The 11,218-nt window shown below is 38.8% G+C and overlaps 1 protein-coding gene across 1 annotated transcript; it reads left to right on the top strand.

Annotated features, from left to right (window-relative positions):
* Positions 1-286: 286 nt before the first annotated feature.
* Positions 287-10,284, top strand: uhmk1 (U2AF homology motif (UHM) kinase 1). The gene is made up of 8 exons (XM_066663093.1): positions 287-781; positions 1,586-1,878; positions 1,989-2,180; positions 2,494-2,588; positions 2,676-2,752; positions 2,850-2,948; positions 3,807-3,895; positions 4,005-10,284. Exons 1-8 carry the CDS (start codon positions 505-507, stop codon positions 4,149-4,151), a joined length of 1,269 nt encoding a protein of 422 aa, XP_066519190.1. The 5' UTR covers positions 287-504; the 3' UTR covers positions 4,152-10,284.
* Positions 10,285-11,218: the final 934 nt, after the last annotated feature.

Raw genomic sequence — 11,218 nt, 5'->3', positions numbered from 1 at the left:
TATGTTGTAAAGTAGTTTCTGTAACTTACGCTGTGACCTCACTTCCGATCAAATGGCCGCCAAAACATTGGCTGGAGTAAATTATACAACTGAGGAAAACAAGTTTATTGCCTAACTTTACCTTCAACATTACAGCAAGTATACGGCTTTAGTTCTCGGAGGAGGTTATATAGTAAAATAAATGCCGTGAACAGCGAAACTTCATACCCCATTGGTGTTGTTAAACCCCCTTTTCGAGGAGAGCTTAAGAATGTTTAACGTTAAGGTCACTGCGTTAACAAACCGTTAGCGGAACAAGTTGATATACTTTACTTAACCTTGCTTTAAATATTCCAAATGAAAATTAACTGCGTTTGAATCAACAGTTACAGTTGGTTTCTCCGATTTTTCTGAGATGCAGTAAACTTGTATTTATACGGTAACAAAGGTAAGCCGCAGGTCAGACTCCTGTGTGTGAACAGAAATGGCCCCCTATCGTTAGCTCCTTTAACCCGCGGCTCGGTGATGGCCTGCGTCTCTGGCTCCAGCCCAGTAGTCGCAACTGCGGCGCTGGACGAGGCAGTAAAACCGGTAGTGTTTGAGGTCTTTGGGGAACTATGGTCGGTGCAGGCGCGGCTGGGGCAAGGCGGCTCGGCCTCGGTGTACAGGGTCAGCTCCCTAAGTTCCCACCGGGCCAGCAGCGCCGCTGTGAAAGAGTTTCAGACCGACACACAAGGCGGGGATTACGGCTTCGTGAAGGAGAGAGCCGTGCTGGAGGATATCCAGGGACATAAAAACATCGGTATGGGGACTAAGCCTAGACATGTTTCTTAAATGAGCGTAATGTCTAATGTGCACTAGGTCATTACTTCGTTTTCTAACTGGTAAATAAACTGTAATGTGAAGAACGTGTTTAAAATGGTTATTGTAGCAATGGCATCAGCACATTCTGTAATATGTGCTTGAAAAAAATCTGTTTTAAAAATGACAAACTGGACCAGGCTGCGTACCTCGTTGTGGTTCACCTGTTTCCTTGAGTTATGCACTAGGTTGGGAGCCTCTGGCAGCTAGGTAGGTGAACTACAATAACACAGACTGGCCTTCTTGTGAAATTACCTATTGCACCTTTAAAGAAGTTGTCAGTGGTTCCCAAATCTGATCCTGAAAATCTCCTAAATTATGTAGTGTAGTAGTTAGCTATCTGCTCCAACAGGTGGGTAACTGCTTTTCCTTATCACAGCTTTTTGTCTGTATTAGCCATTATCCAGTATTTTTGCAACTTACAAAAAAAAATTAATAATTATCTTATAAGATACACCTCTTAGGGACAGGTGCTCCAGCGAACTGGAGTTTGCAACTTTTAACTTAGGAAGTGTTTAGGAGCTGACAAGTTGGAGCAGGAACAGTAGAACATTTCCAGGACTAAGGTGCACCAGGCAGATTTGGGAACAGCTGGACAAGAATGGCTTAATACGTTCTCATGTAGGGTATGTGTTCAGATATCCAGTGATCCCAGAAAATTAATTCATGCTAAATGTTTTGCTTGTCTTCTTTATTGCTGTTAAATTGATAGATTACCTGCACTGCTTCTGCTCTTCATTTGTAGTGACCCTGTATGGGGTGTTCACCCACCATAACTCAAGGGGCATAGCCACGCGTTGCCTGTTGCTGGAACTTCTCGATGTCAGCGTGTCAGAGTTGCTGGTCAGAGCAAGCAATCAGGGCCACTCCATGTGGCTGATCCAGCACTGTGCCCGTGATATACTGGAAGCTTTGTGTTTCCTGCACAGAGAGGGCTATGTGCACGCTGACCTCAAGCCCCGCAATATCCTCTGGAGTCCTGATGACGAGTGCTTTAAGCTCATTGACTTTGGTCTCAGCTTTAAAGAAGGGCACCAGGTGAAGACCTGTTTGTAGACTGATATGATAATCATTTTTATTTCTTTTAAAAACCCATCTTCCAAGACTTGCTTTGAGAGTGCTATGTATTCTTGCTGATTCGTTAACAGGATGTTAAGTACATCCAGACGGATGGGTACCGGGCCCCTGAGGCGGAGCTGCAGAACTCACTGGCCCAGGCTGGCCTGGAAGGGGACTCAGGCTGCACTACCGCTGTAGACCTATGGAGCTTGGGCATCATACTGCTGGAAATGTTCTCAGGAATTAAACTGAAAGAAACCATCAAGTCTCAGGAATGGAAGGTCAGTAGAGATGGTAGAAGTTTTTATGCATATTGTGTAGTGAAACATCCAATGTGAGATATAGCATGTTTTTTCGAGCCCTCTCATTCCCTCTTATATCAAGTCAATTTATTTTTTTTAAATATTATAACGTTTAACTGCAGACAAATAAGCAATCTAACCACCTGAACATGCAAACTAATCAAATAAAAAGTTATGTTCCTGCACTTGGTATGTTATTATTCCTTTTTTGTATATTGCTGACATTTTATTTGGGAAATATTTTAGCTGTGCAAAGTATGGCTTTATACTAAGACATTTTATTTTTCTCAAGGAAAACAGTGCGGCAATTGTAGATCATATATTTTCAAGCAATTCTGCAGTGTACCCAGCTATCCCTGTCTATCATCTGAGAGATTTTATCAAAAGGTAAACAGTTAATCAAAAACACACAGTTTATAAATACCATATAGACTTTTGTTTGTCTGAGCAACATTTGTGTCTTTCTGCCCCCAGCATGCTACATAACAACCCCAGAAAGAGGAACACAGCTGAAGCTGCACTGAGCAGCCCCTTCTTCAGTATTCCTTTTGGTATGAAAGGCTAATTTAGGACTTCTGTCACAGTGAGTTATTAGCCAGATTTGTGTACTTGTTATCGTGTAAATGAGAAGATCATTTTTGTTTTCAGCACCTCACATTGAAGACTTGGTGCTGCTCCCCACTCCTGTCCTTAGACTGCTCAACGTAATTGATGACTGTCATTTACACAATGATGATGAATATGAAGGTAAGTGCCTTTGTCAGCTGTTTTTATTAAGCAGTTAAGGTTTAAGCAACATTTAAGGCAGCTGTGGCATAACCAAACTCAACATTTCAGATGTAATTATAATCATACACAGGATTAGATGTAAAATATCCTATGCCAATCTATTAGATCTTCACATAGGGCCCACCACACTCTCTTCCTACCTGGAGCCACAAGATTTCTGCTGTTGAATCCTACACCTCAACATTAAAGTTGCTGTGGCTGTTTATGATCTGATCAGCAACCAGCTACATCTAGCAATATTTAATCTTACACCTACCCGCTAGGGTTGCTGTGGCCATTTATGATTCGATCAGCAACCAGCTATCCTTACCAATTACGGTTACTTATTGAACCCTGCACACAGAGTACACAAACCACCCACTGTACCAGCAGCTCTTCACAGGGGTCATCAGGTAGGCACCTCCTCTCATTGGTGTTTTGCTGAATTAAGGCCACAACACCTCCAGAATTCTTAACAGCGAAGTCTGGCGTCCCAGACCCACCCCACTCCAAGCCAGCTTTATAGTCCAGCTTTATTACCCTTTACCATCAACAACCATAAATCCACACCGGCCTCCCTGGTGACTAAGGTTCTACTTAGCCCCACAGCCAATGTTAATGCATGCTCAGTGCCACCAGTTCCATGTGGACTTTACATGCTACATCACCAACAACCACAATGGCCACCTCTGCAGTGCATTTCCGCAAGAGGTTACTTACTAGTGCATTAGATTTTCTGATAGTGCTTTATAATTCCAGCCTGAATTCTGTGCTTTGTTATTTTAATGTTTTAACAGTTTCCCTTTTGTTTGCATTTATTTCTTTTTTTTAATTTAGAAATTATTGAGGACATGAGGGAAGAATGCCAGAAATATGGTTCAGTCATATCCCTGCTGATTCCAAAAGAAAATCCTGGCAAAGGCCAGGTACAGCTTGAGTCATCTCATATAAACAAGAAAATCATATACAAGATAATTATAACACTGGAATATTTGCATTTAAGCACTGAAGTAATGTTGTAACATTTGACTGCAGGTCTTTGTAGAGTATGCAAATGCTGGAGACTCCAAAGAAGCCCAGAGGGTGCTGACAGGCCGGACATTTGATGGAAAATTTGTGGTGGCCACCTTCTATCCACTGAGTGCCTATAAGAGAGGTTATCTGTATCAAACTGTGCAGTAAGGGGTTACACATACATAAACACATGCATTAATACAATCTATTCCATTAAGACAGTTGGTTAGCAGCTGTTAAGCCCTTGTTGTGTCTAAGTTGATAATTATATATGTTATGTTAAAATTTTACTTAAAAGAACATATAGCATTATAAAAAGCACATAAATATGCATAATGTGGAGGCTGGTAAACATTATCTCTTCCATAATTTGTGGCCAGCTTATATCATGCAATAACAACTAACTACAATGCTGTTTTTACAGTGAAATATTACAAAGTCCAAAAAACAAAAAAACCTTTAAGAAGAACACGACAGGCAATTTCCAGTGATTAAACACCGCGTGCATACATGCGTACACACAATATTCTGTATGTTATACTTACTATCTTGGTTTGCTGCTTGGGTCTTTGAAAACCATTTGATCACTTTACACCATGTTTACTCAGACATATTTTGATTGCCTAAAATCTTTGTCTTTCCAATCTACACATATTAATGAATTACTGGCAACACACACAGCCTTGCTTGCACTGTGAATGGTTATGTTTTCTCCAGAGCTTAGAAATTACATTAGGTTGAAAGCAAACTATAAGCACAAACTTTTGAAAGCTACAAGACAGGTGTATGTATTTTGCTTTTTTGATTTATTGGAGTGTGAATACATGTCAAACTGCAGAAGCTACAGGATCATTTAAAATGACCTTCATAAGTCTCTGAAGGAATGATGGCTTCTTACAGTAGAACCTGAATTCCTAATGCATTGCGTTCCTTTTTGCTAATAGCGTTATAGTACTACTAAGACAGCTTCCCAAACATTGAATAAGCCTAGACTAAATGTGTTGTCATGGTAAAACACAATTGATGCTGCATTGGCTTAATTTATGTCCATGAAACCTACTTTATGTTTTCCTTCATTTTCTTTCAGACACTTTTTGCAAATCAGAGGTGGCAAATACAGGTCTCTGGGGGAAAAAAATCACAGAATTTTGTTGTGCATGCATGGGCACTGGCTGGTTTAAGTTGAGTTGGAAAAAAATCTTAGAGAGGATTTTTTTTGTTTTTTACATTTGCTACTCCTGTTGCAAATTGAGATTTGATAGCTGGTAGTAGACTGCAACTGTGAATTACTTGACTCATGGAATTATTGTGCTCTTTATACAAACCCGTCCGTTTTGCGCTCTGATCCTAAAGCACACTGTGCATTCTGCTGTATTTCGAATTATATTTCTCAACAGTAGCAGTTTGTTTTTTACTCAGTTTTAGAAAACTGATAATTTGCTGTAAGTGTTTGTGGGTTTCCCATTTAAATATAGGCTGATTGGCTGCAGAGTAATTAATGCTTTTGTGCATTTGGCACATAATCAGTCATTCTGATTGCGTACACTATGCTGTGGTGGTTTTCCACTTAAAATAGTAATGATACTTGAATTGGCATGAACAGTTGCCTAATATTGCTAAAGCCTCTGTCAGAGATTTTCTAAAAGACAAAGGAAAAGTTTTAGTACAGGATTAAACTAGGGCTGTCCCGAATACCATTTTTTGGACTTCTGAGCTTCGGCCGGGATATTCTGCAAATTTTCGAATAGGTTACTCCGAGAGTGGGGTGGTGTATATTGTTGTCATTAACAAAATCTGCTTCCAACCCTTGCTTTAATGTCCCTCTCTCCAGGCTGCTGCGCCATGGCTCAAAGCGCGGCTTCACTCGCTATGCTCTCTAACCTGCTTACTAAGGGCACAGAGTATACACAGTTTAACCAATTTGAGTGGAAGTGCTCTAATTTCAGGCAGAAAGCTGACAAAATGAACTGTGGCGTCGCCTCGCTTTGTTGTTTTAGCATATTAGGCTGTTTTATATGACTGAGTTTTAGCATAATCTATTAGAATACATACTTAATAAACAAATATCTGAATACCCGAATATTTGGGGCCAGCCCTATTGTTCAGAAAATCAGCTCTCAGCTCCCACTGTAAAATAAAAGCTGGACTCTGCTCGCTGAGTTGTGCGCTACACTGTGCCACTAAGAGAACAGAGTTAATGCAAATAAACCAGGTTCCCAGAGGTGTAAAGCTGACCAAATGAATTGTAGCTTTGCCATGCCATCAAGGCTGAATACATGTGGAGTGAAGGGTTGCCACATTTCTCGAAAAAAAATGAATATCAGGATCTCAAACTTATAAAATGAATACCTACCCAAAGAACGAATATCTGATATTCGGGGCCAGTCCTAATTTAAACAAATAAAACACTCTTTTGGTGACCAGTGGGGATAAGGAAAAGGAGCTTGAAACTGAAGTACATTGCCTTTGAGAAGGAATATGAATATATAATACATTTGATGCAAACATAAAATAGCTTTACATATTCCTGATTAAATTTTTTGCTGTGGGGTAACTGTGTAGTAATTGCATGCAGGGTTTGAACATTAGAAACTATTGAAGCTCTTTAATCAATAAGCATATGCAGTTGAATCAGATTAGTGTTTACAAGTACTTTCTGGTTGAGATGAGCTTTATTTCCCCTGGTGTTTTTAACTGTCCTGAGCAGCTGTTTAAAATTCAAAGCTGTTACCTTATTTTATCTGGGTTTTTCAGTACAGAAATATTTGTAGTGGTTAGGAAAACAAATGTGGGTTAGAAGTAGTTTTCTGAAGGCAAAGGTTTTAAGAGTATTAAGTTTTAGATGTTGCACATTACTACTGATCAAAGCTCTTGATTGTATGCTGTTAGGTAATGAGCTGTCTCTGGAGACTTGGACATGGTACTGCTAGGCAATATATTTTCAATAGGGTCTGCTAGTGTATGTTAGGATTCCCTATAATTTAGGATAAACACCTAATTACATCAAAAGATTACATTTAAAGTTATTAAAATTATTGGATATCAGAGTCAGCTTTTTGGATAAAATATACAGACCATTTTAACCAAAATATAATAATTGTTCCAGATGAAACACTTGGTGTCCTGCTCATAAAAAAAAAAAAAATCCATTCCACAGTCCTCCTGAAAGAGTGACACAGTTCACAGTAAGCACATGAAAAGAAGTGAAACATACCATGTTCAGACAATAATACCTTAAGACAAGCTGAGGATTAGACAGTGAATTATCTTTCACAGCATAAGAAAGATGTGTTGGAATGTAACATGATAACTTGTTTAGAAAGAGATTTGTGAAGATTTGGCTTGGCGCTGCATGCAATAGAATAAACTTTGTTGTATATGCAGGGTGGGGCAGGTGAACACACATTTATATAAAGTTGGTTAAGGTTGGGTTTGTCTAGTATGTAATGTTTGACGGGGAAAAGGATGTGCCCTTGTTTCATGGTAGATACCTAATTGGCTATCTTTATCTTTACCTTTACTCACCTTATTTACTGTTGTATCTGCTTGAATAGCTATAAAACTACTTGCTGCCACTGCGAATTACCTGTGAACTCTTTTAGTGCTCTAGAATTCCGTGACTCTTAATCCAGTTCCTTTTTTGTGCTCATTCATCGGTTATTAATTTGGGACTTCTCTGAAAAGGCTAAGTTGGTTATGTGGTAAACCAGGTTAGACAACTCTGCCCACACAAGCCTGCTCCAACCCACCTGCATTAAATTCTACAGGAGTGGTCAGATCAGTACATTACAAAGAATTACATTTTTTAAAATATGGTTTGGTTTGGTGTGGTGCATTCACCATTAGTGAGTAAAACAAAAGCATGATGACTCCACTAGGGCAATACTATTTTTGTAACACTGATGTAATGGAGCAAATAATATGCAGAGAACTTTAGAAAAGGACCTTGTCTTGCACCTAAGGGAGCATTGAAAACTATTCCCCTTTGTTGAGCTGTAGTTGTTTTGTCTCTCATATTTTTCTACTGCTGAAGTTAGGGAGATTTCAGGATCAAAGAAGCACAAAAGTTAGCCTTCTCACCTTACAGAAATTGGTACACACATTGTAAAATGATGAAGTTAACAGCTGTGAAAAAGTGCCATAAATCAAAGCTGAACTAAATGTTCAGAGTTAAAGCAGAACAGCAAAAATGACCCAAGGCTGCTGTGAAGATTGCACTGTGGATTTATTTACATATTTATTTACTTGGGTCTTTATTTACTTTGTGAAATTTTGCCTGCTGAGGTTCAGCTGCTGCTGGTTTTGTTGTGGAATACTAAAACTGGCCAGCTGTCATCATCCTGAGTGGAGAGGGATACAGGGAGAGGGTGATGGCGTGTACCAGCCTTTGTGTTATTTCTTGTGCAAGAGAGGAACGTCTTGAGGGGGAAAATCCACAGGGTGTCGAGAAAAACCCAGATGTGGGAGCAGGATGCCCTTTAATGTTTGATCTCTTCAGAAAGCTGGACAAAGCGGCCATTTCAAATGAAATTTTGGCCTGGCAACAGCTTTTCACTTCCCGCTCTCTCACCTTCTAGGTTTGGTGCTCAGCAATGAAATGCTGCAAGAGCAACTGATATCTTCTACCTCCAGTAGTTGCAGGAACATATCTGGGGGGTAGAATGAAAGGGTCGGTCGCTTAATATCTGAATTTTAGGGTGAACAGAAAGGTGCTCATAACAGAAAATTGAGTGGAAGAGAACTTCTTGGGCAGAGGCTCATTGGATCCTGCACTGATGATGTTGGTCTGGTGGTCAGGTTGACCAGCAATTAACCAGGAGATTTTAGTTGGGGATTGATTACGGCTGACAGGAAAAACAGGTGTGTATGTAATTAAAGATTTAAAAGCAAAAACTAAGGCCTATTTTGTTGATGGTATGAGCGTTTGCTACACTATTATTTTCCACAAAATATCTATAATGTCTATAAGTCTTGATGCATACAGAACACTCAGATCTCATGAAGTTGGATTCTCCTGGTACATACTGCAGTGTTGCTGAGATGATGTTTAATGTAGGGATGTTCTGGCTTTTTCAGTGGTTGATCAGGCAATACATGAAAAGAGTGTATGAGACTCACCCAGCTGTTTATTATATATGGTGCAGTCATATTTTCTAAGTTCTATTTGCTTATATGTTGCAGTTATATTTCATCCCACAGGAGTTCCAGAATCCTGAGTCTTCTCATAGGTCTTCTCAAAATATTTCTTTCATTTTTAAAAGTTACCATTTACAATACTGAGCATCAATCAGAGATCACCATTCATTTGGGCACCAACTCTGACTTTATTATTACAATTTAGTCAATGCAGAAAAAATATTTAACAAAAGAATATAGTTTAAAATCTCTCACATTTTGGATTGGCCTGCTTTCATTTCTGCATTTTGTGCTATTGTTTTTAATTTATTCTCTATGTTCATAACATTCAGACTTGAAAAATTGTGTCCTTAATTTTTACTTTAAAATTAAATGAAGGGTGTTCTCTGACTTTTGCACAGTTCTGCTTATTTTTAAAATGTGTTTTATGGCTGTGATTGTTACTAAAAGAAACTTTGGCTTTAATAGTGAAATATGAATCACAATAAGCACTGACAATGACACAGATCATTAAGAGACTCAATTACTGAAATGAAAGATAATTTCAGTTTTTTACTCTAATGCAATGTGGGCTTTTGAATGTGACATGATTTCTGGGTTCCCTAATACCATTAAAAATAAACAAAGAAAGCTACATCTCTTGATATATTTGTTTATTTTCCATGTGTTAAGACAATCACTAGTTCCACCATTGCCTTCTTTTGTATATAATATATGTTTAACTAAACTATTTTGGGCAAGACTGAATGAGACAGAAGGAGAGATGATGTGTTTTGATCTGTGTTCTACCTTAAAACCCTCATGGAGCACTGTGTTGAGTGGAAAACTTGAATTTGAAGTCTGACTTGAACCAAATGATATGGGTTTTTGAATGTGAACATATGTGTTTTATTTTGTTGTTGGAGTTTAAACTGAGCTGGGTTCCCCAAAAGAACTGAAGCAGTAATATCAAATTTACTGAGAGAAGAGCTCTATTGATCCATTACTGATTATTATAGACAGGATCTCATGCAGCTTCACCATAGGCTTAGAGCTACAGTGCATTTGGGGAAACTCATCACAGCAGATTGTACATACACTGTAAACTGTGGAAGCCCATATTTTGTCACACACAACCTTGTAAAGAATGAGTGATGGTCAGGTTTCTCACAATAAAATGTCTAAGTACCCCATCGGCTTTACCTGTTTACTTGACTTACTCATCTGCTGGACGCTAGTAAACTCTAAAAAGTTATATAAAAGTGGTAAAGTATTTGAAAACATAGGTAGTTGTTTGTGATTCTTCAGAAATGAATGAAGCTATTAGTATTTAATAATAACATTCAACACATCCACTCATCTCAAGACTCAACTGTAATGTCCTCTTTCTGTCTTTTGGGGGCAGCACTACCATTCTAAATGAGAAAGCTACATGGTAACCATACAATGATTTTATTTATTTTTTTTTAGTTTTTGCATAAATGCCTGGTCACTTAGACCAAAACCTTTCATATTGAAGTCACTAAAATGGAGTCTGCAACCTAGGTGGGGCCTTACATTGGAAACTTTTTTCATTCCATTTGCCTATCATTAACAATCCTGTTTGATAACACATGTTTTGTTAGAATTTGCTTATTGTAACCAGTGGTCTATCTAAAGTGATAACTGTGACACCCCCTGGCTGGACTGGTCTGTTTGGGATCACAGATGCTGCTCTGTTGGTGGCTGAATTTGACTAACATCACTCTATGAAGTTAAGTTGTTTTTTTTTCTTACAATTTTTGGCCACAGGTTTCATTAGTGTGTGGTGGCTCTATTATACAGTATACATTTTGTAATGATTTTACCCTTAATTACATACAACTAATGGCACTCATGCTTTAGGTTGGTGCAGTTGTCTTTAAACAGAGCTAGAGTTTTAGATTCTATCATGTAGTTCTTGTAACCCCACTCTCCCACACAACTGTTGTCAAGTTTTGTAGGTTCATTACTGACCCAGAATGCAGTCCAGACACTACCCTGTGGAGTGTTCATATTACCGGCCTACAGTAGCTGTCTGAAGACCCTGTTTATGGGCTCCACATTTTACAGCAAGCCTAATAAAAGAAGCAGCAAGTGTC

The sequence above is a fragment of the Hoplias malabaricus genome, chromosome 3 (genome assembly GCF_029633855.1).
Source record: "Hoplias malabaricus isolate fHopMal1 chromosome 3, fHopMal1.hap1, whole genome shotgun sequence".
Taxonomy (NCBI): domain Eukaryota; kingdom Metazoa; phylum Chordata; class Actinopteri; order Characiformes; family Erythrinidae; genus Hoplias; species Hoplias malabaricus.
This window is presented reverse-complemented; position numbering and strand designations above follow the sequence as displayed.